Source organism: Gossypium raimondii, chromosome 3 (genome assembly GCF_025698545.1).
Source record: "Gossypium raimondii isolate GPD5lz chromosome 3, ASM2569854v1, whole genome shotgun sequence".
Lineage (NCBI taxonomy): Eukaryota > Viridiplantae > Streptophyta > Magnoliopsida > Malvales > Malvaceae > Gossypium > Gossypium raimondii.
Genome location: NC_068567.1, coordinates 39,145,561 through 39,172,269, shown reverse-complemented (window position 1 = coordinate 39,172,269; position 26,709 = coordinate 39,145,561). Strand labels below are relative to the sequence as shown.

The 26,709-nt window shown below is 32.0% G+C and overlaps 1 protein-coding gene across 1 annotated transcript in view; it reads right to left on the bottom strand.

The window, feature by feature from the left end:
* Window positions 1-1,688: 1,688 nt before the first annotated feature.
* LOC105794245 (serine/threonine-protein kinase 1) overlaps window positions 1,689-26,709 on the bottom strand; it is a 31,731-nt gene continuing 6,710 nt past the window's right edge. The window contains exons 10-18 of the mRNA XM_012623326.2: window positions 26,579-26,634; window positions 8,331-8,412; window positions 4,598-4,726; window positions 4,284-4,434; window positions 3,361-3,517; window positions 2,978-3,182; window positions 2,355-2,555; window positions 2,179-2,264; window positions 1,689-2,089 (exon numbers count right to left, since the gene is read on the bottom strand). Of these exons, the coding sequence (XP_012478780.1) occupies window positions 1,990-2,089; window positions 2,179-2,264; window positions 2,355-2,555; window positions 2,978-3,182; window positions 3,361-3,517; window positions 4,284-4,434; window positions 4,598-4,726; window positions 8,331-8,412; window positions 26,579-26,634 (1,167 nt within the window). The 3' untranslated portion in view covers window positions 1,689-1,989. The remainder of the gene's footprint in view (window positions 2,090-2,178; window positions 2,265-2,354; window positions 2,556-2,977; window positions 3,183-3,360; window positions 3,518-4,283; window positions 4,435-4,597; window positions 4,727-8,330; window positions 8,413-26,578; window positions 26,635-26,709) is intronic.

Below are 26,709 nucleotides of genomic sequence, written 5' to 3'. Positions count from 1 at the left end.
AGGTTTTTAATGAGGCAGCATATTATGCGTATTATAGATATGTGTATTATTTTTTCTTCACTAGAAGTTTTTTTCCCACAGGGTTTTTATCTTAGTAAAGTTTTAATAAAACACATTATCTATCAATAGACATCCAATGAGGAGTATTATGAATATTTTATTATTAAGTGGATGTCTGTCAAGATTAAGATAGGTTTTGATGTGTTTTAAATTCTAATAATAATTAAAAGTAGAGTTCATTTCTTTTATACACCTTATGCTTATAAACATAAACTTTGGAGAAACATTGTAGATTATTCTCATTAATCAATAAAATACGCTTTATCTTTTGTTCTTCCATTTTCTTTATTCTTTACTCTCTGTCTTTTTATTTTATAACAAATAATATGATTTAATCTTTAGTTTTCTATTTAATTATATTAAAAGTTTAATGATCATTTACCATTACTTTCAAATTTAATTTTTTAAAATATTCATTTACGTTTCAATTTCAAATTTTAAAAATCATTAATAATTTTATTATTTATTTTATTCTATTTAATTAATGGATAATTAAAAACTAAAAAAAATTATAGAAAAAACATAGTTGCACCACTTGTCGCAATTAGTGTACATGTAAATTCTAGTAACACTAAATAATATGAGATGTTACCTAGATGTATACTAGATAACAAGTATCCAACTTGACACCGATACTGTTTTATACTCATCCATTCAATCATTTGAGTCTCCCAACATTGATAGTTTGTGCCTTCACAATTTCAAGACCCATATAGGATAAATAACTATTTTTAATTGTTATATAACAAAATTTTGATTGGATTTGAAATTGATATTTTATAAAGGTAAGGGGTTTTAGAAAACTATATTAAGAATAGTTATTTCACCTGAATAATAAAAAAATACTATTCTTAAGATATAACACCTTTACTCGAACGGAACAATTCGTATTGCGCTACGAATTGTTTTAAACTAAAATGAAATTCAAAGACACATACAAGAAAGAAAAAAATATATAATTTTAATACTATCTTTCTCTCAAAACTCGATTCTCATTTTTGGTGCCTATGCCTTTTTGAAAGAGCACAAAGTTTCCTTTAAAAGGTTTATGAATAGTTATCAATTACATTCTTTCTTTCTTTTTTCCATTTTATGTATGATTGATGTAATATTACAAATAATGTAAAATTTTATTAGTATATATTTTATTTGAAAATACTTTATACAATATATATTATTATATTTTATACAACAATAGGTACCGTATATTTCTACTCTTAGACAATCTTCTCTATTGCTGTGAGGACACAAAGTGAATGGTTTCACTTTTCACTCTCTTTGCTTCCAGAGTTTCTGCTTCTGGAACCATGGCTCTGGTATAAGATTCAACAGTTCGGTCTGCGTGCCCAAAATCCAAATGCATGGAAATGCTAATACAAAATAATATGGTCATTATAAATATTAAAATTACAAAATAACTAATCAAATAATTTCCCAGGCCATTCCCAAAATGGAAAATGGAAAATGGAAAATACAAAATACAAAATAATAATTAAATAAAAACTCTTAAGGATTTTGCTATATTCTTCAACCGCTGGATTGGATGGTTTTCACTTTTCTGACTCAGTCGCCCTACAAAAACACTCTGAACAATAATAAGTAAAATGGTATAAAACACTCTCCAGCTCTTGCTGATCTAAAATCATGTTTATTTTAACTTATATTTCTCATTTTGGTCAACTAAAGCTTTGATTTATCGTTTGTCAATATTTGCACAGACTAGTAAGTGACAGAACTTTAGTACGGAAATAGACAAAACATAGTTTATTTCTTATCACATATGTTGGAGGAGACACACTATGGAAGAAAATTTGATTGCATTTCATTTTTGCCATCATCTAATGTTAACCGACACAGCATAACCCTGCAAAATCTTAAATCCAAGAGGATAAGAAAGGAAGCATAGAACAGAAGGCAGTAGTCAACTATCTATAATCGGAGAATGGTTCGTAAACTGTCACATAAGTTTTGTATGGTTTGCTGCTCCTGAGTTGCCTGCAACTCTTGAAGAGGCATCTCATCATAGCACCTGCAATGAATAGATGACAAAAGTAGTTAATATAAAGAAAAGGAAAAAAAAAACAGTAGCTGGTAGTTGTTAAATTTAGCAAGAATTACATTTTGTGGTAAGCTAGGGCCTGCGCCAAATTCATCAGTGTAGGACTTGAAGCGAGTCTTTTGTAAACGCTTGGAGGAAATTGCATCTGCAGAATGATAAACTGGAAAATAGTTGATAAACCTCTGACAGAGAGATAGACAAGGAAAAGAAAAGAAAGGGAAGAGGATGAATTGACCTCATTTTGTGCCCTTCGACCTTTTTTTGATTGTCCATCACCAGCAAAAAGTTCCTGAAGTGCTTCCAGTGCCATGGTTCCACTAAAATCCCGATACATGCCCACAAGGAAATTATCTGACAGAAGGGCAATAGGGGATATATCCGTGGCCCTCAAGAATGGAATGGGTACTGTATTACCTGCTGCATATATAGAAGAGAGCTGCAAAACCAATCAGGCGCCTTAGCTGCAGCAACAGGTAAAAATAGAATAATATGGGAGCACATAAACCATTTGTTGTGATGGGTAGCAGGCTGGAACAAGCGGTTAGCTCACAATTACTTGATAATTAACAAATGGGGGAACGAGGAAAGCCTTGTGAAACGAAAGGCACTGATTAATTATAAATATCACGACAAACAAACCCAAGTTCCTAATGCCTGCATTCAAGCTAAGAACTCTGACTAAGAGGGTAGAGGATTCTAAAAGCAGAACAAATTCAAAATCAAGGTTACTAATTTCAGCAAACAAGGTTAACTTGTTTTCCAGGAAGACCACAAGTCAAACCTTGTTTTCCCATAGAGAAATTAAAGGACCATTTACCTTTTGATTGATGCAAACATAGATTAGAGAATGAAAATAACCTTATCTTGCAGAGCAAAAGCTTTTTTCTTGCTGACAGTTTCGTTCTTCAATGTGCCGCTACTGATTTGATTGCTGCCTTTTCCCCTTGCCTCTGGAACACTGTCTGACCTTAGTTTCTGTTCAGGATAGACAAATATTGAAGGAGAAGATCCCTTTGCCGTTAATTGTAATTCTTCCATAGTTACAGTTGCTGAGGCACCCCTTCTGTTATCCACAGCAGAAAACAAGCCCAATGAATTGAATGCTAAACTAGCAACTGGATTTAAGACTTCACTACTTGTGTGATACAGACTCGCAATATTTTTTTTCCTTTTTCACATTAACCAAGCATGAACGCAAGAGAATTAGAGGTTGACTTTGAAGAGTATAGGGGGGAAATTACTGCGATTCAATTAACTGGCGCCTTGAGCCATTAATCACTGCTCTTTCAGCATGTTCAATAGCAGTTGAAGCTTCTTTACCATTGTGAGGTTGACTTTGAGCAAATGACTTCTGCAACTCATCCCCGGGATGAACTATTACAGTGCCAAACTCCCCCACTGAACATAAAATCAGATAAAGAGAAAACAAGCTCATAAAATCAGATAAAAGTACGTTAGTTCCAGTCTGCCCCATTTAAGATGACAAACAGCAAAGAAAATCTTAGAACTGGCTAGTTGATACTGCCTCCAAAGAGATTGCTTCTTTTCTTCCCCATTTTGACTAAATGCATTTTAGTAGCATCCCCAATATGTTTGATACCACCAGAATGACCAGATATTATCTAATTAAAGATATTCAGCAGCAAATCTTTCGGTATTATTTCCAACTCTGTAAGTAAAAGATAGAATCATTATTGTCGTAGTTCTACCATTCACTTTAAGATCAGGTCCATAACAAGCATCCTGGAGTAGTCAGCTATCTAAGCATTCTTAAGTGTACAAAACTGTCAATACAGCAATTAAAAGAGGTGGTAACATTGTCCATTTTCCCTTCTATTCTGTATAAGATTTATGAAATGGAAGATATCCATTGGAAAAATGAGTACACTTCTATCTATCTTCTAAAGTTCACCATTTACCTCGCAATTATCCACATGAATATGACATAAAGTATGGATTCCAAGCCCTGTTAATATGATAAACCAGTATTATTGTGTAAAGTACATTCCATGAGTTTAACTAAAGATCTCTCCAGCATGCCCCTTTCATCCCTCCTTTTCCCCTTTCCCTAAACATACAATTGCACAAGCATTGACTACCATTTGCTCCACCACTTAAATCTAACCAGATTATTAGATACGACATTCAAAAAAGAATTCCATACCTTCACCTGTCACTTCCACGCCATCCAATGTGCGAGGCTTCTTCAAAGTGCCAGTTGCAGGAGTCTGATTTGCAACTTGAAGACCCATATTCTGAGGCTTTGATGGAACAGTATATCCATAATCCCCATTCAAGTTTGAACCTTCCGGTGGCTGCTCCAAGTTGGGAGTAGTCAGAACCAGGTGGAAAAAATATGCATGCATAACACAGAACAAAAGTTTGTGTTTCCGCATGTGTGGTCTATGATCACAATTATATGGACATGTATAGAAAGAGAGAAATTGACTATACACATTTAGAACAAGAAATTCATACATTAAGTCCTGGAATGGTGGGAGCAGTAGTTTGTGCCTGTTGAGCCATTGCAGCCCTTATTCGCTTCGCCTTCTCAATCTTTGGAAGCATTACTGAAGCTCCACATTTGCATTTCTCAATGAATTTGTGCTAAGTTTCAGACAGAGATGATGATTTAATGTCAAAAGCATAAACTATAAGAAACAAACAAACAAAAAAAAGGCCATTGGAAAAGGCAAGTGGAGAAGAAACAAGTAATTAAATATATTGAAAAAGGAACATTCCCCCTAGCTATTAAAAACAAAATTAAAAATAAAAAGCCTCATTTCTTTTTTTTTTTTGGGGTTACAATCAAAGCTTACATTACAATTTAAGGGGAGGGGACGACAGGACTTTAACCCTGGACTTTAAGGTGCCAACATAAAGCTTTAATCACTTGCTCCTTTGGGTTATTGGCAAAGCCTCATTTCAACTCTATGCAGTTCATTACATGTAATGATCGGTACCTGAACTCTAGACAGTTACTTTAACCCCTACAATAATAGACCAAGGGCAAAAAACAAACTAACCCGATTAGTACTATGTAAAAGGTCCCAACCCAAACCCAAAAGATTTGGATTTTGCGCATAGTTGTTTTGAGCAAAGCAGTAAGCATGAGATTGCCATTAATATGCAGGAAGCAATGGTAGATGGAGCTGGCACAGACTAATTCTTTTCATTATAGTCTGACACTGCAGGCTCACAACTCAACTCCTCCCATGCTAAATATAACAATTATAGCCACACAGAGCTTCAGGAAGAGGATTCGACTTTGCAGCTTACAAATCCAAAGAAATACATATAGTGCCTTTTAAAATATCATTCAATTCAAGGGTAGGCAAATCATACTTGCTCCACGGAAATTTTCTATTCTTCCCTCTAAGATGAATTTGAAATATTAATATCCCATTTGCTTCATCCCATGACAACCAGCAAGGTAACTTCGACCTATCAGACATCATTGTTTTGACCATAAAACTCACCTCATAGATTGAAGAGATGTGAACATTTGCATGTTAGGAAACGTGCTCATATTGTAGTAAGCTAACTGTTTTTTTATTTATTTGAACGATAAATAAATAAAAAAATTTATTTCACATTTCACTATTATATCTTTTGTATTTTTTTCCTTTCACATTTTACATGCATAGCGACATTGTGACAAGCAAATATTAGCTCATTGATTGTCTATGTTCAAACTGAAAATAAGTGGCATCTTAAGAACGTTTAAATTGCGAGAATGACAATTTACTATAGTAGATAATCTAAATAAATCTGTAGTCCAGTAAAAAAATCAAAATGAGCATTTGATTCAAATACTGAGAAGGATTATTATGTCATCTATAATTTCAATTATAATAAAATTATCTTTACTCGTGATTTTTTATCCTCTTTGGAGGGATTTTTTTACGTTAAATTTTTATGTTCAATTTTTCAATTCTTCTACCTCTTTTAGTTGTTCGTTGCCTAATTAGGTCGATCCTCAAAAAGTGGTATCAAAGCTAGTTCAATTCGTAGATCAGCCCATTCAGAAATAACAAAAAGGTTTGACATTAAGAAGTTCGATAGTGTCAAAAATTTCAATCTGTGACAAGGTCAGACCGACCTGAAAAAGGTAGTTACTAGTAAAAAGCCTAAAAATTTAAATCAGTCAGAATGAGAAGAGATTGATGAAAAAACCTTATTTACAATCCAGTTGTGTCTCACGAATACGGTATTGTAGGAGGTATTGATGGAAAAGACCTCATCCGCCTTGTGAAAAAGTTTAGAAACTATTTATGTGACTAAGTCTCTTGCTAACCGTTTAGTGTTGAAACGTCTATTTACGTTTCGCATGAACGAATGTGAGCTTCTTAGAGATCATATCAGTTAATTCATTACTCTTTTAAATAATTTAAAAAACGTTGAGGTTCAGGCTATGCTATTATTGTGCTCTTTACCTCCCTCATACAAGTCTTTTAGGGAGACCCAAATTTATGGCTGAGACAAACTCTCGTTCGAAGATGTGAAGGATCATTTGTTGAGTAAAGATAAACTCGACAATAAATTTGATTCAGATAACAAGGTAAATAGACAAGCTTCCGTTTTGATAGCATCAAAAAAACGAGACAAAAGATGTCGCTATTGTAAAAAGTTAAGTCACGTCAAAGCAAATTGTTATAAACTACAAAATAAAAGAGTTGCTAAGATTAACGAGAAAGAAGTAACTAGTGCTAATTGAAAATAGTGATGATTTCTTGTTATTGTCAACGAGCAATAATTCCAAGCTTAAGTCCGAGTAGATCTTAGATTCGGGATGTTCTTTCTATATGTCCCCCAATAGAGAACGATTCTCCACATACAGTTCAGTTGAAGGTGGAGTTGTATACATGAAAAACGATTCATCCAGAAGGTAATTAATATTAGTACTGTTAAAATTAGGATGCACGATGGGACGATTAGGGCACTCTCAGATGTCAAGTATGTACCTAATTTACGAAAGAATCTCATTTCCTTAAGCATTTTAGACTCAAAAGGATGCAAAACCAACATCAAGTCGAGCAGAATTATATTATTTCGTGGAGCACTCATTTTATTAAAAGGTAAAAGAACTGACAGTTTTTATATTTTAAAAGGTTCTACAATGACCGGTGAAATTAGACGTCCCTCGTCTGTTACGAATTCGAAGGCAACTCGTTTGGAGTGAAGGCAACTTGGTTATAGGAGGGAAAAAGTATGACTGTTTCGTTAAAAAGAGGTTCTCTTTTGGATGAAGGTTTTGAAAAGTTAGGACACTGTGTTCGTGAAAATTTAACCTGGGTTAATTTCAATTTGGCAGTGTACAAGTCGAAGGCTAGAAGTCTTCCAGTTTTTAAGCATAGATTCGACTTAATTAATTCCCGGCATAGTTCAAGATAAGTCTGTGGCAGACTGGGGAAAAGATTGCGTTATGAAAATATGAGTCAATGTGGAGATTTGTTAAATATAACTCATATTTCAGTCAAATTTAAGAAATAATCTTCCAGTTAAACTCTGTTTATTTGTTTCGATCAAACTCTGATTAGTATAAATTATTTTATTATTATTTGACCTATTAATGTAGCCTATATAAATAGGCTCTTTTATAATATTAGAAAATACACTCATTAGAGATTAAAACTCATAACACTTTTAGAGAATTTTATATTTACATTTTGAAGGTTTTTGTTTTCAAGGTTTACTTTTTATATCTATCTTTTGTACTTTTCGTTTTTTTGCCATTATAGTAAAATTATCTTTACCCGTGATTTTTTATCCTCTTTGGAGGAATTTTTCCACGTTAAATTTGTGTGTTAACTTTCTCAATTCTTTCGTCTTTTTTTATTTTTTCGTTGCTTAATCGGGTCAATCCCCAACAATGGGGTAGATGACTAGAGTGAAAAGGACACGGACGTCCCTATTCAATTAAATTACAAATAAAAAACAAAAGTGGGGGAGAGGTATTGTCATAATCCAAGAGCACTTGTTTTTAGGGATTTTTTGTTGTCAATCCTCCCCACTAATGTCAAAGTGTAAGATATTTTAACACTTACTAGCACATATGAGAACTGAAAAGTAGCAAAAAAGAATTTAAACATATTTAACATGCGAACACCTCCAAATAACAAGATATGTAATAAATCTATAAGGAACAATGAGATGAAAATTCCCAAAGTTATGAAATTCCTATAATAATGGTAGAGAAATGTTACCGTACTTTCACCATCTCAGATGCAGTAGGGCGTAGGCTTGGATCCTTTGTAAGGGTCTTAGCGACGAAATCATGAAAGACAAGAGACCTGCATGTCAAAATAACCTAAGTGAGAACACAAATCTATGATGCTTTTAACAAACTAAACCTATTATGAGAAAGAAACCTATAACTTGAATGCCCATCAAATAAATTTGGAAAGTATTAGTGTCAATACCTTATGGTAACAGGTAGAACCACTGGAGAAGGCTACCCACAACAAATATTTTACAAATAGTAGGAATGAGCATTCGATTGAATCGAATCGAAAATTTTCGAGTTAATCAAATTTTCGAATCTCATTTTATCATTCTAACTTTATTTGAACTTTTCTCGAATCGAGTCGAGTGAGATAGAATTCGAATCGAATCGAATATATTTGTTCGAGTTAAATTTTAAAAAATAATTTTGGCTCCTTGTAACCACTGTCACCCATCGTAATAAAATTTGTCCACCTTAATCAAATTTTTTATTAACTTTCATCACCTCATAATTTATTTATTAATTTTTATATCTTGGTTAATTTTTTTGCATGCTTAGTTGTTTCAATTATCTTCATATTCTTGTCACTATATATTTTGGAATTAAAAATATATTAAATGTAAAAATATGAATTTTAATAAAATTATTTTAAAATAAAATGTGAAATTGATACCAATATAAAATTTTAACACGAATATTTTATAGCATAATTAATAATTCAATTTTAATATAAATATTCAATATGACTAAACAATTCAATAATATAAATAATATAAAATGTGAAATTTAATTTAATAATATAAATAGTAGATATAAATAAAATTATTACTATTTATGTTTAGTGATTTTCTTTTGGATAATTTTGATTTTTATTTAAGAGTAAAGAGTAAGAAGTAAAATTTTAGGGAGAAAATAAAAAGTTTTGAAAAATAAAAGTTTGAGGGAAAGTAAATAGGGGGAGTAAAATTTTGGAGGAAAAATATTAAAAAAAATTGGAGGGGGAGGGTTTGGGGTAGATGAGAGGTGGAATGGGAAGGGAATAAAAGTTTTAGGGAAAAAGTGAGAGGGAATAAAAATTTTGGGGGAAAATAAAAGGTTTTGAGGGTTTTGGGAGTAAAATTTTGAGAAATAGTAAATGGTCAAGTAAAATTTTGGTGGGAAATGAATTTTGGGTAGATTTGGGGGTTGGGAGGGAAGGGGAGTAAAAGTTTTGAGAGAAAAGTAAAAAAGTAAAATATTACAGTTTGATATTCGAATTATTTGAATTCGAAAACTTAACTCGATTCGAACTCGAAATTTGAAAAAAAATCGAGTTGATTCAAATAACTCGATTAACTCGAATAACTAGATTTGTTTAACTCGAAATTCAATTTTTTTTTTTGATTTTTTCGAGTCGAATCGAGTTTTGCTCACCCCTAAATAGTAGTTAAAAGATGAGTTATGGCATGTATAGAGAAAGCACAAGTTGTTATCTTGATGCTTAAGGATATGTATACAACTAATTTGGTGAACGGATAATCATTACTAGCCTCTGAACAAAAAAAATTAATAATAATCAACCAATTCAGTCTCCTCTTTAAGATACCTTCTTTCAATAAAATCAATTATGAAAATAAAAACTCGAAACAAGAAAGTGATAATAAAAATAGAATATTTAACATTATTTTCTTTTTAGTTTCTCTTTTTCCATTATCTTTATTCAAATTGAAAATTTACGAAGTGATAAATAAGCTTCTATCATTTTTAAGTCATGGTGTTTGCTTAAAAAATATAAGAGAATAACAAATAATATTTTTAAAATTCTTAATCTTTCAATACATAAATATAATAAATCATGTAAAGAAAATTTACTAAATGCATATTTGTTTATTTTCACGAAAATGGCAAATTATACCAACTGCATATGTTCCCAGGCTGAATAATAAGATAGTTCCCTTTACCTAAGGGTGAAACCATAAAATTTTTTAGGGGTCAAAATTAAATTGTAATTTTTACAATAATAAAAATATAATTTCACCATTTTAATAGTTTATATATTTATAATTTTAAAGAATTAAATCAATTTTTATACTTTTAAAAGGGCCAAAGTACAATTTTACCTTTAATAATTTAAAATTTTAAAAATTTTAAAGAGCCTAAATAGAAAATTTTTCATTTAAGGGAGGTTCCTGTCAGTCCCCTAGTTTCGCCCCTACCTCTACTTGTTAACATTAGCTCTCATACCTTTGAATGACAGCATAATAAAACCTAAGTTTATGTAATGCTAAAACTTTCTTTTAGAGGAATAGTTTCACGTAAATGCATTAGAAGAGTTACATATTTACAAGAGAAGAACTTCAAAAATGTAGAATGTGATGTTACCTAACAATAAATGACTAAAAAGTTCATTACTGAGGGCTAAAGGAAAAATCACTACTCAGATAGCATAGAAAAATAATGATCCCCATGACACTAAAGGATTTCATGACTTGATAGGTGTGGATTTGTCATTTATAATTAATTAGAGATTTTATCTATGAAAATATTGTAAGGTGAATATTTTCTTATTTTTTGTATGATGTAATAAAGAGAATCTATTAATATATGCAAAATCTCTCCTTTACTTTTTTTCGTGGAGCATTTTCCTTCATCATGCCCCAATTTGTGGTTTGCTATAAGTAGTCACTCCTATATAAATGTAAGTTGAATTATTCAAAAATAATTTTTTCATGGTATTAGAGCCAAACTTGGAAACCCTCATTTAACCATGACAAAATATAGCATGGCTAATGAGAAATGAAACTCCTCACTTGAAGTAACCTCCAATCCATAACTACCACCAACTGGAAATAATCCTGGAGGAATAGAAAACACTTCTTATCACCAACCACAAACTCAATAAATATGAACCACCTTCAATGGTCTCCATCATGATGTATATTTGCGATAAATGCTAGTATGACTATCTTACAGGTGAAGATGAAATCCAAAAGAAGGATAATCCTAAGAAAGCTGAAGGATGTGGGAAAATGGAACTCATCATATTAATGACCAATTGTACTCAATTTTTAGAGTTGACACATACCAAACAACTACATCATAGGAACTACCATATAAAAAATTGAATTATATCACATTAACTAAATCCTAAAAAAGAGAGATGATTATGAATCATTAAAAGATCTCAAATGTAGAAGTTGGAAGGATAAAAATCACAAGGTGATGTTGTGGCTAATTAATTATGTTGATAGTAATATTATTCTTAGTGTATAAAAAATTGATTGATATATAATTAGGATGTATATAATCTTGACAACTATTGACGTTCATTCTTTGTATGCATGTTTAACAGTAAAATAGGTGATGTATTAAGTTGTATATTGTATCGCAAATAATAAAAATATTATTCTATAAACAACTTTCTCTTTTTTTCCTTTTTCAATTTCTTCTCAAATTACATGATATCAAAGCCAAACGATCTCATTGCCCCTACCATTGACTTATCCAGTCCTCGATGACCCTTCGGTTGAAACCTTGCCGCCACAATCGGCATCTATAGCCCATACATGCCATCACAAGTTTTCTGCTCATCTCCTACACGTCGACGTGTGAAAGCACGTAAGCCATCGTCAACCCCTGCAAGTCTTCCCATTGTCTGCCTAGCCACAATGGTGCTATCTTCATGTTGATTTGACCTCAACCTCTATTTTTTTTATTAGTTTTCTTCATCCCTTGCTATGGATGCTTAAATTCCACCAAACCCTTTTAGACATTATTTAATTCTCCTACTATTATTACTGTCAAACCCAAATTTTTAGATTCCCTCACTAAACCTGTCAAACTAAGCGCGAGGACTTTGATTCCACACAAAGATTTTCAAAGTCGACATACTATCTTCTCACACTCCCCTGAGCAACAAACCTAAATGGTTGCTCCATATATACCCCCTCTTGAAGATCGCTATGTAAGAAAGCATTTTTAATATCAAAGTTGATGCAAATGCTACTCATAAGTGGCTGCCATAAAAATGAATAATCGAACAAAAGCTAGTTTAGCTATTAAAAAAAAGGTATCCAAGTAGTCAAGTCCATATGTTTGGACATACCCTTTAACAAGAAGTCGAGCTTTAAGGAAAGATACTAACCCGTCAAGGTTTACTTTAACTTCAAACACCCATTTACATCTGATTGCCTTTTTTTTTGTAAGTAAATCAATCAAATCCCAAGTGCCAATTTTATCCAAAGCTACCATCTCCTCTACCATTGCATCTCACCAACTAGGATGAGACAAGACTTAATGAATAGTTTTCAAGATTGTAATAGTATCTAAGAAGACAATGAAAGCACGAGGAGACAAATGGTCATAAGATATAAAAAAAACAAATAGGGCAAGTACACTAACGTTGGCCTTTCTGGAGGCAATAGAAAGATCAAGACTTGAGTCAGAAGCACTTAAGGCTGGATCCTCTGACGAAGCAGATTATTGGCAACAGTCACTTATCTGAAGGTCTTTATGTTCTTGATACAAAAGTGCTGAAATCCATTACTTATTCTAGTTCATCACCTTTATTTGTGGTGCATTGTTGATTTCGACGCGTAGTAGAGGCTCCAGAACGTTTTCGCAATGCTTGAGGGCCACGTGCATAGAATTTGGCCATTGGTTTTCTAGGGTTGGTCGAAAATAGTCTCGTACACCTCCCTAAGCCAACAGTGAGATAAAAAAGACACCCATTTGTGGTCAACGAAAATACCCTCCAAAACCAACAGTTTTGAGATAAATTCGATGAAACTCAAATTCTAAAATTGAGCCCTTAACTCTGATACCACTTAACGTAAGTAGAAATTGGGAGAAAAACCTCATTGATTTACACATGGGAATATCATACATATATACAAGAAATAAGTAGAACTTAATATAAACTTTAACATAATTTGTCTGATATTATATTCGCAACATGAATGATCAGTTAGCAAATGTTTTAACAAACACGTTTCAAAAATCTCAAATCAAATACATATGTAATAAGCTAGGAGTCTAAGACTTATATGCTCCAGCTAAAGGGTGAGTGTTGATAATATTATTATTAATGTATAAAGATTTTAGGAATTTATTAACATATAATTAGGGTGTATATAACTGTTGACAATATTTGACTTTCCTTTTTTGTATACATGTTTATTGGTATGAATATGTGATGTATTAGGTAGTATATTGTATCGATTTACAAATTCAATAAATTGAAAACATAATAAATTGTTCGAGATTACAAACCTACACAATTTACACCAATGTGACCTTACAATAACCCAATGCTTCAATAGTCTTGCTTGTCTTTGGCATCAATGTGGCATGTTTAAAGTCCACAACTAGAAATGTTTGAAAGACACAATGTTACCTTGAAAAATTGTAGAGTAGAATCGAAAACTCAAGTTTTTATTCAACCTCAAAAAAAACCTTGATGATGTTAGGAGAGTGATGCGAAGCAAGCCACTTCCAAGTCCTCGAGAAGCCTTTTATGAAGTTCATCACGAGAAAACATAAAGAAAGTGATGACGCGATCCCAAAACTCTAGCCAACCCTAGAAAGGTCTACACTTGCTACTCGTGACCATAGGAATAATAACACTAGTGACAATTGACAAAGAAAGATAAGGCCTTTGTGTGACCATTGTGGCAAACCTAGGCACCTTAGAGAAATTTGTTGGAATATACATGGAGAACCAACAAAATGAAAGACCTCACAAACTATCAACAATTGGGAAACTTGTGCCAATGTCACTACTACAATCAACAACATGCCTTCATCTTCAAAGACTAGCCCTTTCAATAATGAACAAGTTGAGATGCTAAAGAAATTGGGCAAGCAAAGCTTTATAACTCAATTTGTTACCTTCATTTTTGGAAATGGCATTGTTGTTAATAAACAACCCTTAAGCCCATAAATCATTGACCCAAGAGCATCAAACCATATGATAAGCTATATTAATATGTTTTATGAGTTCAATCCATGTAAAGGAAATTACACAATTCAAATTGAAGATGGGTCTATATCATCATCTCAAAGGACTTAACCGTAAGCTTTGATCTTTATGTTCCTAAGTTGGATTGTAACTTATTATCTATTAGCAAATTGACTAATAATCTTAATTGCGTGTCTAAATTTTTCCATAACTTGCATAAATTTCAAGATTTGGATTTAGGGAAGATGATTGGAACTGCTAAGATTTGCTCTAAAACCCTAAACTCTATCTCCTCAAAGATCATAATCCTTTTGTAAGACAAACTCAAACTACAAATTGTGTGTCTTTTAAGATTTAGTCTACTTCCGATTCTTGTACCAATAAATAATAATGTTTTGTTATGACATTTTCATCTTGGTCATCTAAATTTTAGTTATATTAAAAAATTGTTTCTTTCTATCTTTATTAATAAAAATCCAAAAATTTTATTAATAATAATGTCAGTTAGCCAAACATACCCATACCAATAATCTCAAACTCTCATACAAACTAGCACACCCACTTGCCATGATTCATAATGATCTATATGGCTCATCAAGAGTAAAAATTGTAACAAGAACACAATGGATTGTGTTATTTGTTGATAATCACACTAGGTTGATTCGAAAATTCTTGATGAAATAAAAAAAAATGAAATGGGTCATTTATCCAAAATTTCAATACTATGATACAAGCCTAATTTCAAACAAAGATTCAAGACCTAAAAGCTATGTTAGGAATATTTCAAGTTTTTTATAGGCTCATATCTATTAAGTCAAGCCATAGTCTACCTAACCTCATGCATTGACATGCACCAAGAATATGTTATTGCCGAGAGAAAAAACAGATGCTTACTAGAAATAGTCCAATCCCATATGTTCTCCACACGTCTTGAACATTTTTAAGGGAGAGGTTGTACTTATTTGTTACCTCAATGAAGCAAACTGAAAATGTCAAAAAAGGGTGAATTGACTTTTAAAAATTTGGTCAAAGCAAAGGTAAGAATGAAACAATGAACACAAAGAATTTAGAGTGGTTCGACCCCAATTGTCTACTCTACTACCTTAGCTTTCCATCACTAAGTATTTTTCCAACTTCACTAATCTGTTCAACATTTAAGGATAAGGTTTAACCTTACAACTCCTTAAGATTTTTACCCTAAATCTTAAGTTTTAAACCCTCTCAAAGAGATATAAATGAGCAAATAAAGAAACAATCCTCATAAGATAAAATTATTTGCAAATTGAAGCACAAATACAATGAGATACACTTGAAAAAAAGAATAAAGATAAAACTCACAAGTGTATGTAAGAAGAATATGAAAATTTAAGCTTTAAGGTTGATTGATAAATTTTGCTTGAAAGTGATTTCTTGGATGTTGCAGGACTTTGAAAGATGGTATTTATATCTCCTAATAAATTTCCAACCGTTGCGGTTGTTGATGAAGTTAATCCGGCCGTTGAAGATGTAAAACCAGAGCATTTATTTCACCTGCAACTGCGAGTATCGATATTTCCGAAAAGAGCATCGATTTTTTTGTCATAAATGCTAATTCAATAACCGCTGTAATGAAATAATCGATACTTAAAAAATATTTTATCGATACTTCCTGAAATAGGTATCAATACGAGATTGATACTTCGTATAACTTATTAAAAACAAAATTTTATTTTGGCATCGTTTTTAAGGAATGTATCAATTATTTTTGAAAAAATATCGATACCAGAAACATGTTATCGAAAATTTTTAGGGCTTCCTTAAACAAAATATCTTTTTAGTCTCGATTTTTCTAAGGGTATCAATAGTTCCAAAATTATCGATACCTGTCCATAAGGTATCGATACCTTTTGTCTTAGAGCAAATTTTACTTGTTTGAAAATCATTTTAATTTGGTTAAAATCATTTGCACTTCATTTAAAAATTATTTCAAAGTTTTATCACTAGACTTCAATTTTAAAAATTATTTTGTCAATTTTAATTTATATTCAAAAACACTTTCAATTTTTATATCAAAATCTTTTATCAAATAAAGCTTAGTTTAACAATCTCCCCATTTTTGATACAACAAAACATTTAGTATATTTGTTTTGAATAATTGCTCCCCTTAATAAAAGACATTTTAAATTTGAGGCCAAAATAAAATTTGTTATTGAAGTTGGCATTCATTTTACTTTAAAAATTTGGTCACAAAATTAGCATTTAGTTATCATCAAGAAGTAATCAATCAATTTACCTTTTTCTCTCCTTTTGTTATATCAAAAGACAAATAAAACTCAAGGAGAAAATAAGTTAACTCATCAAAAATAGATAAAAATTAAATGAGCAATTAAAATATATATCTTAAAATACAAAGAAAACAATAAAGTGTAATAATAAGATATAGGCATAAATATAGAAATAAATGTGCAAATGTTATAAAAATGAAATGTATGTTCTAAAGTTGATATAATCATCATGATGAGGGGAGAAAGGAGGCCTCGAAGGGAAACGGGCTAAGAGAGAGGTCATTTGCGTCTCTAAAGTCGAGAGATGAAACTTAACATCTTCCCTAATACCTCGAACGTCATTGCTCAAGGAATGAATAGCATCGAGAATAGCACTATTAACCTCGAAGGAGGGTTGAGCAGCATGCAAAAAAGAAGCCGGCGGAGCAACGTTAACATCGTCATCTTCATTATCCGTCGAATGGTCATGTTTAATTAAGGTGTTGGTGGCAGCATCGAAATGATATCCCGCATGATGTAGGGCCCCATAATTAATAGGTTGGTTAGAAGAAACGGGGGTGTATCAATAGGGCCCCATAATTAATAGTTAAGTGCAAGTTTAAAATGCCTATCGGATTTAAAATAATCAAGCTACCAATAATCGGTGTTTCAAATCTTGACATACTTTTTTATGGGTCTTGGGTTCCAAGTGAGAATTAAATGAAAGACACAACCATGGAGATTGAGTTCGGATGCCGATCCAAACTAAATAAAAATGGAGGGATTAAAAGGTAGAGGTTCCTCCAATGAAAAAAGGCATTTTGATCCCTCTTTTTATCCAGTTTGGATCGGCATCCAAACTCAATCTCCATGATCGTATCTTTCATTTAATTCTCACTTGGAACCTAAGGCTCATAAAAAAGCATGTCAAGCTTTAAAACACCGATTATTGGCGGCTTGATTATTTTAAATCCGATAGGCATCTTAAACTTACACTTAGCTATTAATTATGGGGCCCTATTGATACACCCCCATTTCTTCTAACCAACCTATTAATTATGGAGCCCTACATCATGCGGGATATCATTTCGATGCTGTCACCAACACTTGAATTAAACATGACCATCCGACTGATAATGAAGATGACGATGTCAATGTTGCTTTTGACGATGTTCCGGCACCCAAGCCCGTTGCTCCACCGGCTTTTTTCGGGCATGCTACTCAACCCTCCTTCGAGGTTAATAGTGCTATCCTCAAATTCCAAGCACCTTACCACACTCTCCTTTTTGTATTTCCAAATACCAAAGTGATAACTTCTTTAAAGTCTAAAATTTTCAAATGCTAGCATTTGTTCATATACATTAACACAATCAAAACAAATTGAACCACAAATCTGTTAAATGTGTTCCTTGGATATTTTTTTCAACCAAAAAGGCTATAAATGCTACTCTCCTATCCCCAATAAAATATATAACTCCATAGATGTTACATTTTTTGAACATCAAACATATTATCCCAAACCTTCAGTTCAGTGGGAGAACATTAGTGAATATTAATAATTAGGCAAATTAGTTGTTTACTATGATAATATTTTTCTTTATAAATGATCATATTGAACATGTTAAATTAGTTCTAGATAAGTGAATTTTCTTTATAAATGATCATATTGAACATTTTAAATTAGTTCTAGTTAAGTGAACATTTTGTGTTGAAAAACTTGTGTTTCTAAGTTTTATGATAAGTTCCAAGGAATTGAAGTTGATGTAGATAAGGTAAAAGCCAATAACGAGTGGCCAACTCAAAAAAAAAAGTGTCTAAGGTGATTTCTTTTCATGGTTTGACAAGACGGATACTCATTTCAAAACCATAGACTACCTCTATCTAATTGTTTTAGGCATGTGAGTTACTTGTTAGATAGGCCCATCGTGGTGGCTTGATGGGTTATTTTGGTGTTACTAAGATTTTTGAAATATTGCGTGAACATTTTTATTAGCCTAACATGAAGAAACTTGTTGAGAAAATTTGTTTTAAGTGTCTTGTATGTACATGCTACGTCTAAGGTAAAGCCACATGGTTTATATTTTCATTTTCTAGTTCCTAACCATCCTTGTATTGATATTTCTATAGACTTCTTTTAACATTGCCAAGAACTAAAAGGAATAGAGATAGTATATTTGGTGTTCACATGTTTAGTGAGATGGCTCACTTCATTCTATGCCAAAAATTGATGATACAACACATATAGTTTATTTATTCCTTTGGGCAGTAGTTCAACTACATAGTCCCTAAGACCATCGCTTCTTGACAGAAATGTAAAGTTCCTTACTGTAGGGGTAAACTTTATACTAAACTTTTTCATTCTACTACTTGTTATCCACAATTTGATGGACAAACTAAGTTAATTAATAGAATTTTAGTAGCTTTACTCCGAGCTATTGTAGTTAGGAACACTAAATCCTACAAAGAATGCTTACAATTTATGGAATTTGCATATAATGATCAATCCATTCTTCTACTTGATTGAGCCTATCTAAAATTGTTTATGGATTTAGCCCACTTACTATTTTAGATGTAGTTAATTTACCTTTTAATGAGATTACTAACCTAGGTGGTGAGAAATGCATGAGAAAGCTAAAAAACAAGTTGAAAAGAGAAATGCATCCAATGCAAAAAAAGAGCCAATTAAGGGCACAAGTCTTGTTCAAGCCTAGAGATTGAATTTGAGTGCATAAGAGAAAAGAGAGGTTTCCTTCTAAAAGGAAAACAAAACTTGTTAATGGAGATGATCTTTTCCAAATTTTGGAGAAGATCAATGGTAATACTTTCAAGATTGATTGACCACATAAGTATGGAATTTGTGCTACTTTCAATGTTTCTAACTTATCCCTTTTTGAGGATAGAATAATAAGAACTACATGGACAAGGAATTAAAGCATCAAGATCATTATTTTCTGATTGGTTTAATTATGAATAATAAAGTCTATCAATTGAAGTTGAAATTAAAGTTGAATTCTTTTGTGCAAGAATTCATCTATGGTTATTTTGAAGAAGCTCATGGGAAAGAAACTCATTGGATCAATTTTCAAAAGTTGATGGGGAGTCCAACTTGATTTAGAACTCTAGTGGGCAACATCTTTTGAAAATCTCTTTAGTTGTCCATTGTTATTCTTTAGACCTAAGTTTTAAAGTTTTATGTTATTTAGAAGTTCTTTTTAAGAGATTGTATACTTATTTATTCATTTAATTAGATATCCAGTTATATAAAACTAGTAAAATCAAATATTTATTTAGTTTTACGAGTTTTTAATTACTTATTTATTCACTAAATAGTGTACAACTACAAATTAAATTCTTAAGACTAAATTTTATAAAGTTTTATTAGGAGGTTATGTTTTCTTTAAACTTTATTAGTTGGAGTCTTATATATACCATGCTCAAGAGTGTAAATGAGACACTAGTGCTTACAAGCTATTCGAGTTAGATTAAAAAAGTTAAATTCTATTTGATAATTATCGAGTCAAGCTCAAACTTGAGCAACTCAAGCTACTGATACAGTCAAACTCGAGCATTATAGAACTTCAATTGAACAGCACACGAGGATAATCAAGCTTTTTTAATATATTTATAATTACATTTTATTCTTATTATATAAAAAGAGCTTATGTATAATCAAGATTGAATTCAAGCTCAAGTATGAAAATTGTTAAGCGAGCTTAATCAAGTTAAAACTCAAGTAGCTTGATTAAATCTCAATTAAGTTCAAGCTTAAAAATTAACATTCAATTGAGCTTGAGACAAGAAGCAATCCTTGAATTTTGGGTCGAGGTCAACTTCGAGTTCAAGCTTGCTACTATTTGGGTTTGGCTCTACTTAATTACACCTCTAACTATGATTGGTTAACCATACGAGGTACACTTGAATAAATTTTTACTTTTGTGCATTCTTTTAAGTTTGGAGAGATTCAATTCTTACTTTCGAAACTTTTGTTACTTATCAACTCTTCATGGAGTTGTAGCGTCTTCAATTTTTCATGTCTCAATTATCAACGTTTCTAGCTGTAAGACAATTAAGGGTTTTGTAGAAAGAACACTCAATCATTGACGTTTCTTTATCACAAATTGATCAAAGGTTCCACAAGGAAAATTTATTTTTCCTTATTCTTCATTTTAATTCAATTTCTTTTCCTTATTTTATGATTTATATTAGCTCTAACTTTCATTTCATTGTTCCTACCTTCAACTTGGTGAGAGAATAAAAAAGCCTTTGGTCTATTCAATTAAAACAAGTACTTTTGTCGAATGTTCTCGCCTTCTTAATTTAATCTCCTTTTCAATTTTTTTATTTAATTCATTATCTTGTAGTTCTTGATTCTAATATCTTATTTGTTTGTTTAATTCTAGCTCTCTTCAAAATTCAAAAAATTATTCAATATCCATTCTTTTCAAACCAATTTCAATCTAACTCATTATTCGATATTTGGGTCTTGATTTCCACATCAATAGGAGATGTATCAAAAAGGCATTCCATATCAAGGTATTACTCTTTTATATGTAGAAATCTCATGACTTAATGAAACAATAAACATCTTGCGATTTCAAGAAGCAATGCAAGGGAAAATTTCAGACCTCTAACCCTAACATTGCTTAGTGAAATAGGAGTTAATAGGAAGAAGCCTATCAAGATGTTATTTGATAACCAAGCGGCAATGAGCATTGCAAATAATCTAGTGCATTGTGATAAAACAAAACACATTGAGATAGATAGATGCTCAATTATGAGAAAGTTGAAAAACTTAATTGTGCAACTCATATACACGTTTACAAGGTATCAAACAACTGACATCCTTACCAAAGCTCTTCCACATATTAATTTTGAAGAATTATGTCACAAGCTGTGCAAGTACAACATTTACAACCCAATTTTACGAGGAATGTGAAATTCTCATCTATAACCAATTAGAGATTATAGGGAGTGTGACTTGGAGAAGCAAGAAACATGTGGTTTCAAGAAGCAATGCAAAGGCAAAGTTAAGAACTCTAGCTCTAAGAATTTTTCAAAGGATGTGGTTAAAAGATAACTTAGTGAATTGAAAGTTAATAGCAAGAAGCCTATCAATATGTTATTTGATAATCAAGCAACAATTAGCGTTGCACAGAATCTAGTGCACCATGATCAAACAAAACACATTGAGATAAATCAACACTTTATTTATGAGAAAATTGAAAACTCAATTAAGCAACTCATGTACCCATCTACAAGGTTTCAAATGATAGACATCCTTACCAAAGCTCTTCCATGAATTAATTTTGAGGAATTATGTCACAGGTCGCATGCCAAAGATCGTGACAAATGCACACAAAGCATTCTATGGAGGTCAATTGATTAAATGTGGCTTATTTGACCCATTTGAACTAGCCCGATTCGTGAAACATATGGAAAAACTCATCTACCTGAAGCCTTGGTGATTTAGTGAAATACTCTAGTAAAACTAGAGTCACTATGGTTAATATTTGTAATCCTAAGATATAATAAAGTATAAAGTTTAAATCCCTTAATACTTTTATTTTGTAATAAACATTAATTACAGTCATTGATGTAACTCAATCTATACCGTTAAATCAAAAGGAGTTCAATTATAAATAGAGTCCTCCATTTTCATTTATAATGGCTTCATTCTTAAGTAAAAAAAAGTATTTTTGAGAGTACTTACTCAAACACTTGGTATGCTATTATTTACTTGTGACTTTTCTATTCGATTAAAGTTCCTTTGTCGTTTTGAATTTTACTTTTACTTTGTTTTGGTAACTTCAAAAATTTCATTTGTGAATTCTTATTTTTTGAAAGTTAAGTTGATTTAGGTGGATTTGAAGTAAAGAAATCACCTAAGCCCGTGCGATTTAACAAACTTGAGTTCTAGTCTCGTAACATATGTACAACATGTACCACCCAATTTTATGGGGAGTGAAATTCTCATCTATAATCAATTAGAGATTATAAGGAGATATTTTAAGGAGCTTATTTAGAGATATTACAAATCCTTGCGCTAACTCTACAGATGAAATACAAATAACTTTTCATTAGTCTACTCGTATATATTATTTTCTTTATTTTTGTTAACATGGTATCAGAGCTTGCTTGCTCAATTTTTTGAGCTTGTGTTTCGTTGACCTAAAACACGAAACATTTGGGTTTTTTAAAATCATGTTTCGACTGATCATCGGTGTGCACCATTGGCACAAGGAGAAGCGTGAGGGTCTCTTTGGTGGTTTTGGAAAGTTTAGCAACAAGAATAGCCACGTGTGAAGCACATACACTACCACAAAGGTTGCGCTTCACTGTCATGCGGCGACACGTAAGGGCACATATGACATCGCCTGATCACCAAATTATGGCTCTGACGACGACTCTTGATTCTGACCCAATCTTATTGGTCGAAAGACCAATTAAGGGTGGTTTTGGTTTTTTGCACTATTTAAGCGGTGTTTGAGTATTATTTCAAACTGTTTGGGCATGGTTTGCGTGTTTGGATACTTTTCATGTTTGGGTACTATTTGGGCACTATTTGGGCACTATTTCAATACTATTTTAGGTTCTACTTCGGGTGTTGAAATTAGATAAGATTGATTAATAGCTTGTAATCTTCTTTTTGTGGGATGTGTTGTTGTTTATCACATCATTGGTCACTTTGCTTCATTTGCAGATATAGGTAAATTCAACGCATGTTTTATTTCCTCTTTATCCAAATGGGTTATTGATTTAGGAGCTACAAATCATATGATAGGTAATCCTAACCTTTTCTCTATCTTTCGGGCAAATAATTCACCTTCTCTTGTTAATATTGATAATGGATCCACCTATAAAGTTTGTGGTTCTAAAAGTATTAATCTAACTTCATCTATCACCTTATTATCAGTATTAATTTTATCTAACCTTGTATTTAATTTAATCACTATTAGTTAATTTACCTGTGACCTAAATTGCTCTATCTTTTTTCCCAATCATTGTATTTTACATGATCTTGTGATGAAGCACACCATTGGTAAAAGACATGTATTTGATGATTTTTATATTTTCGATTCATGGGTTCCTCGATCCGTGGATTGTCCTATTGTTCTCTTTAATCAAATGACATTGTCAATTGGGACATCCTTCTCTCTCTTTATTGAAGAAGTTATGTCCACAATTTCAAAACCTACCTTCTTTGGGATGTGAAGTATGTCACTTTGCAAAGCACTGTCGAAGCCTCTTGAGATCAAGAGCTAACAAGCAAGCTAGTTCCATTTTTGAGTTAGTACACTTGGATGTTTGAGGACCATGTCCGTATCTAAACTTAGATTTAGATATTTTGTTAAATTTGTGGATGATTATTCTCGAATTACATGAATATATTTTATGAAAAATCACAGAGGTGTTTCTCATTTTTGTATTTTTTGTACTGAGATAAGAACTCAATTTGATATGGCTATCCAAATCTGTGAAGTGATAATGCTAAAGAATACTTTTTCCTTTTTTGCAAGGCTTTTATGAGCCAAAATGAGATTTTTCATCCATCCTCTTATGTTGACATGTCATCTTAGAATGGAGTAGCAGAATGAAAGAACAGACATCTCCTTAAGACCACTAAAGCTCTTTTATTTCAAATGAAAGTTCCTAAACAATTTTGGATTGATATTGTTTCGACGATTGCCTTTTAATCAATCACATGCCTTTTTTTGTACTTGATGGTGATAACACATACAATGTTCTATGTCCACTTAAACCATTATTTTTAGTGGAACCAAAAGTTTTAGGATGCCCCTGTTTTACTCGAGATGTTCAGCCTCGTGTCACTAAGTTGGATCCAAAATCCTTAAAGTGTGTTTTTGGAGTATTCTTGCCTTCAAAGAGGGTATAGGTGTTATAGTCTAAACCTCAACAAATATTTGGGGTTTATCAAAATTGCATTCTCAAAACAAGTACTATTCATTTCAGAAGAGACACCTTGAAATCTTCCGAAATAAGGGAGGAAGATGACTGGTTAATTTACACTATTAATAATCAACCAAGGAATTCTAATTCTCCATTTCCTTCTTCGAAAAGGCCACTGATCACTCAAGTTTATTCTAGACAAAAAGAGATTCATGATACATGTCCTATACTAGTGTCTTCAACCTCCAGACCAATATCTTCGTCGTATGATCCAACCCTAAGTGACCTTGACCTTCCCATTACTATATGTAAAGGTAAACGTCAATGTACCTATCCTATTTCTGATTTGTCTCATTCTTGCTCTTTAATTGCATCTCTATATTTCATTTTTGTTCCTAAGACAGTTCGAGAAGCTTTGAGTCATCCTAATTGGCATGATGCAATGTTGGAGGAAATACATGCATTGGACAAAAATGGTACTTAGATTAGAAACGAAATCTAGGGATGCAATTAAAGAGTACAGAGACAAATGGTTATATGAAACCTAATGGATTTACCTATAGGTAAACATGCTATTGGTTGCAAATAGGTACTCACCGTTAAGGTTAATGCAGATGACTCAGGTTGTTGGTAAACACTTGGTAAACCTAATGGACTTATTTTGTGTTACCTAAAAGGGGGCTCCAGGTCAGGTCTTCTATATCAAAATTATGGAGGAAAAGGCATTGAATGGTTCACAGTTGCAAATTGGGCAGGATCAAAGATGGATAGGAGGACAACTACAGGTTACTGTGTTTTTATTGGAGGAAATCTAATTTCATGGAAAAACAAACAGAGAGTAGTTTCGCGATCTAGTGCAAAATTCAAATACAGAGTTATGGCACAATCTCTATGTGAGATTATGTGGTTATAACAATTACTAAATAAACTAAGATTTCAAATGTCATTACCGACAAAACTATGATGTAACAATCAAGTTATTCTTCATATATCTTCCAACCCAATATTTCACGAACAAACCAAGCATATTGAAGTTGACTGCCATTTCATTCATGAGAAGATTTAACAAAATCTTATATCAACAGGCTATGTCACAACAAGAGTTCAATTAGGAGATATCTTTACGAAATCTCTTAATGGACCTCAAATTAATTATATTTGTAACAAGTTGAGCATTATTGATATCTATACTCTACCTTGAGGAGCAAGGGTTTAAGGGATGTGTAGATATGTTCGTAAGAAGATCAAATAGCTGATTTTTAGTGATTTTATTTTATTTTAATTTTCTTTCCTTAAACCTGTATATATACGTATTACTCAGTAGTATGTAAAGATATAGAAATTCATTCTCTTTCTCCTTGTGTTCCATTATTTCGCTTTTAGTATTTCGTTTAGAGATGAAATACTAGTTTTTCATCAATCTACTCTCGTATATGTTCTTTATTTCCGTTAACAACGGAGATATTGCAAGGAGTTTCCAATGATTTTATTTTCTTATTTTTGGTATGCTGTAACAAAGAGAATCTGGTAATATATTCCAGATCTCTCCTTTATTTTTCCTTTGTTAGTGGAGGATTTTCCTCCATTATACCCTAGTTTGTGGTTCAGTTTAACAGCAACCACTCCTATATATATGTGTAAGTTGAATTATTCAGAAATAATAAAAAGAATTCTCTAAAATTCTTTCAAGTTTCTTCAATAGGTAAAATGATGTAGCAAAGTTTAATAAAGTCATGGTATTGCACATATATGGATTTTGAACAATGAGTCCAAACTCCAAAAATTGTGGAAGGATTGAACTAATGGAGTCATGAGAAGTGCTAAACACAGCTTCTTCTTTGTTTTTATTTTTTGGAAGGAACACAAAGTTATTATTTGCTATTAAGCAAATGATAACAAGAGAAAGTAAAATGGAGGGCAAAGTCAGGATAAGGCAACAGATAGAGCATTGTGCTAGATGGTTCAACACAATATTTAGAGCATGACTTTAATGGCCAGAAATTCATGTAGATGAAGCAGCACAGCACAAATAAGAATATTTTGAATCAGGTCATTAGTTTCACAGTTTCTTAGACTTTGTAAGCTACCATTCTTTAAGCTGCTAAAACAAATATTGCTTTAAAAAAAGGGAATAGAAGACAAACCATTTTTCTTTGTCCTCAAGCATTGGGGCAGGCTCAATCGATATCATAAATAAAACCTATTGCAGACAACAGGTATGTTATTTCCAAAGAATGATTGACAACAGTGTAAAAAGAAAAGAAAAAAAAAACAT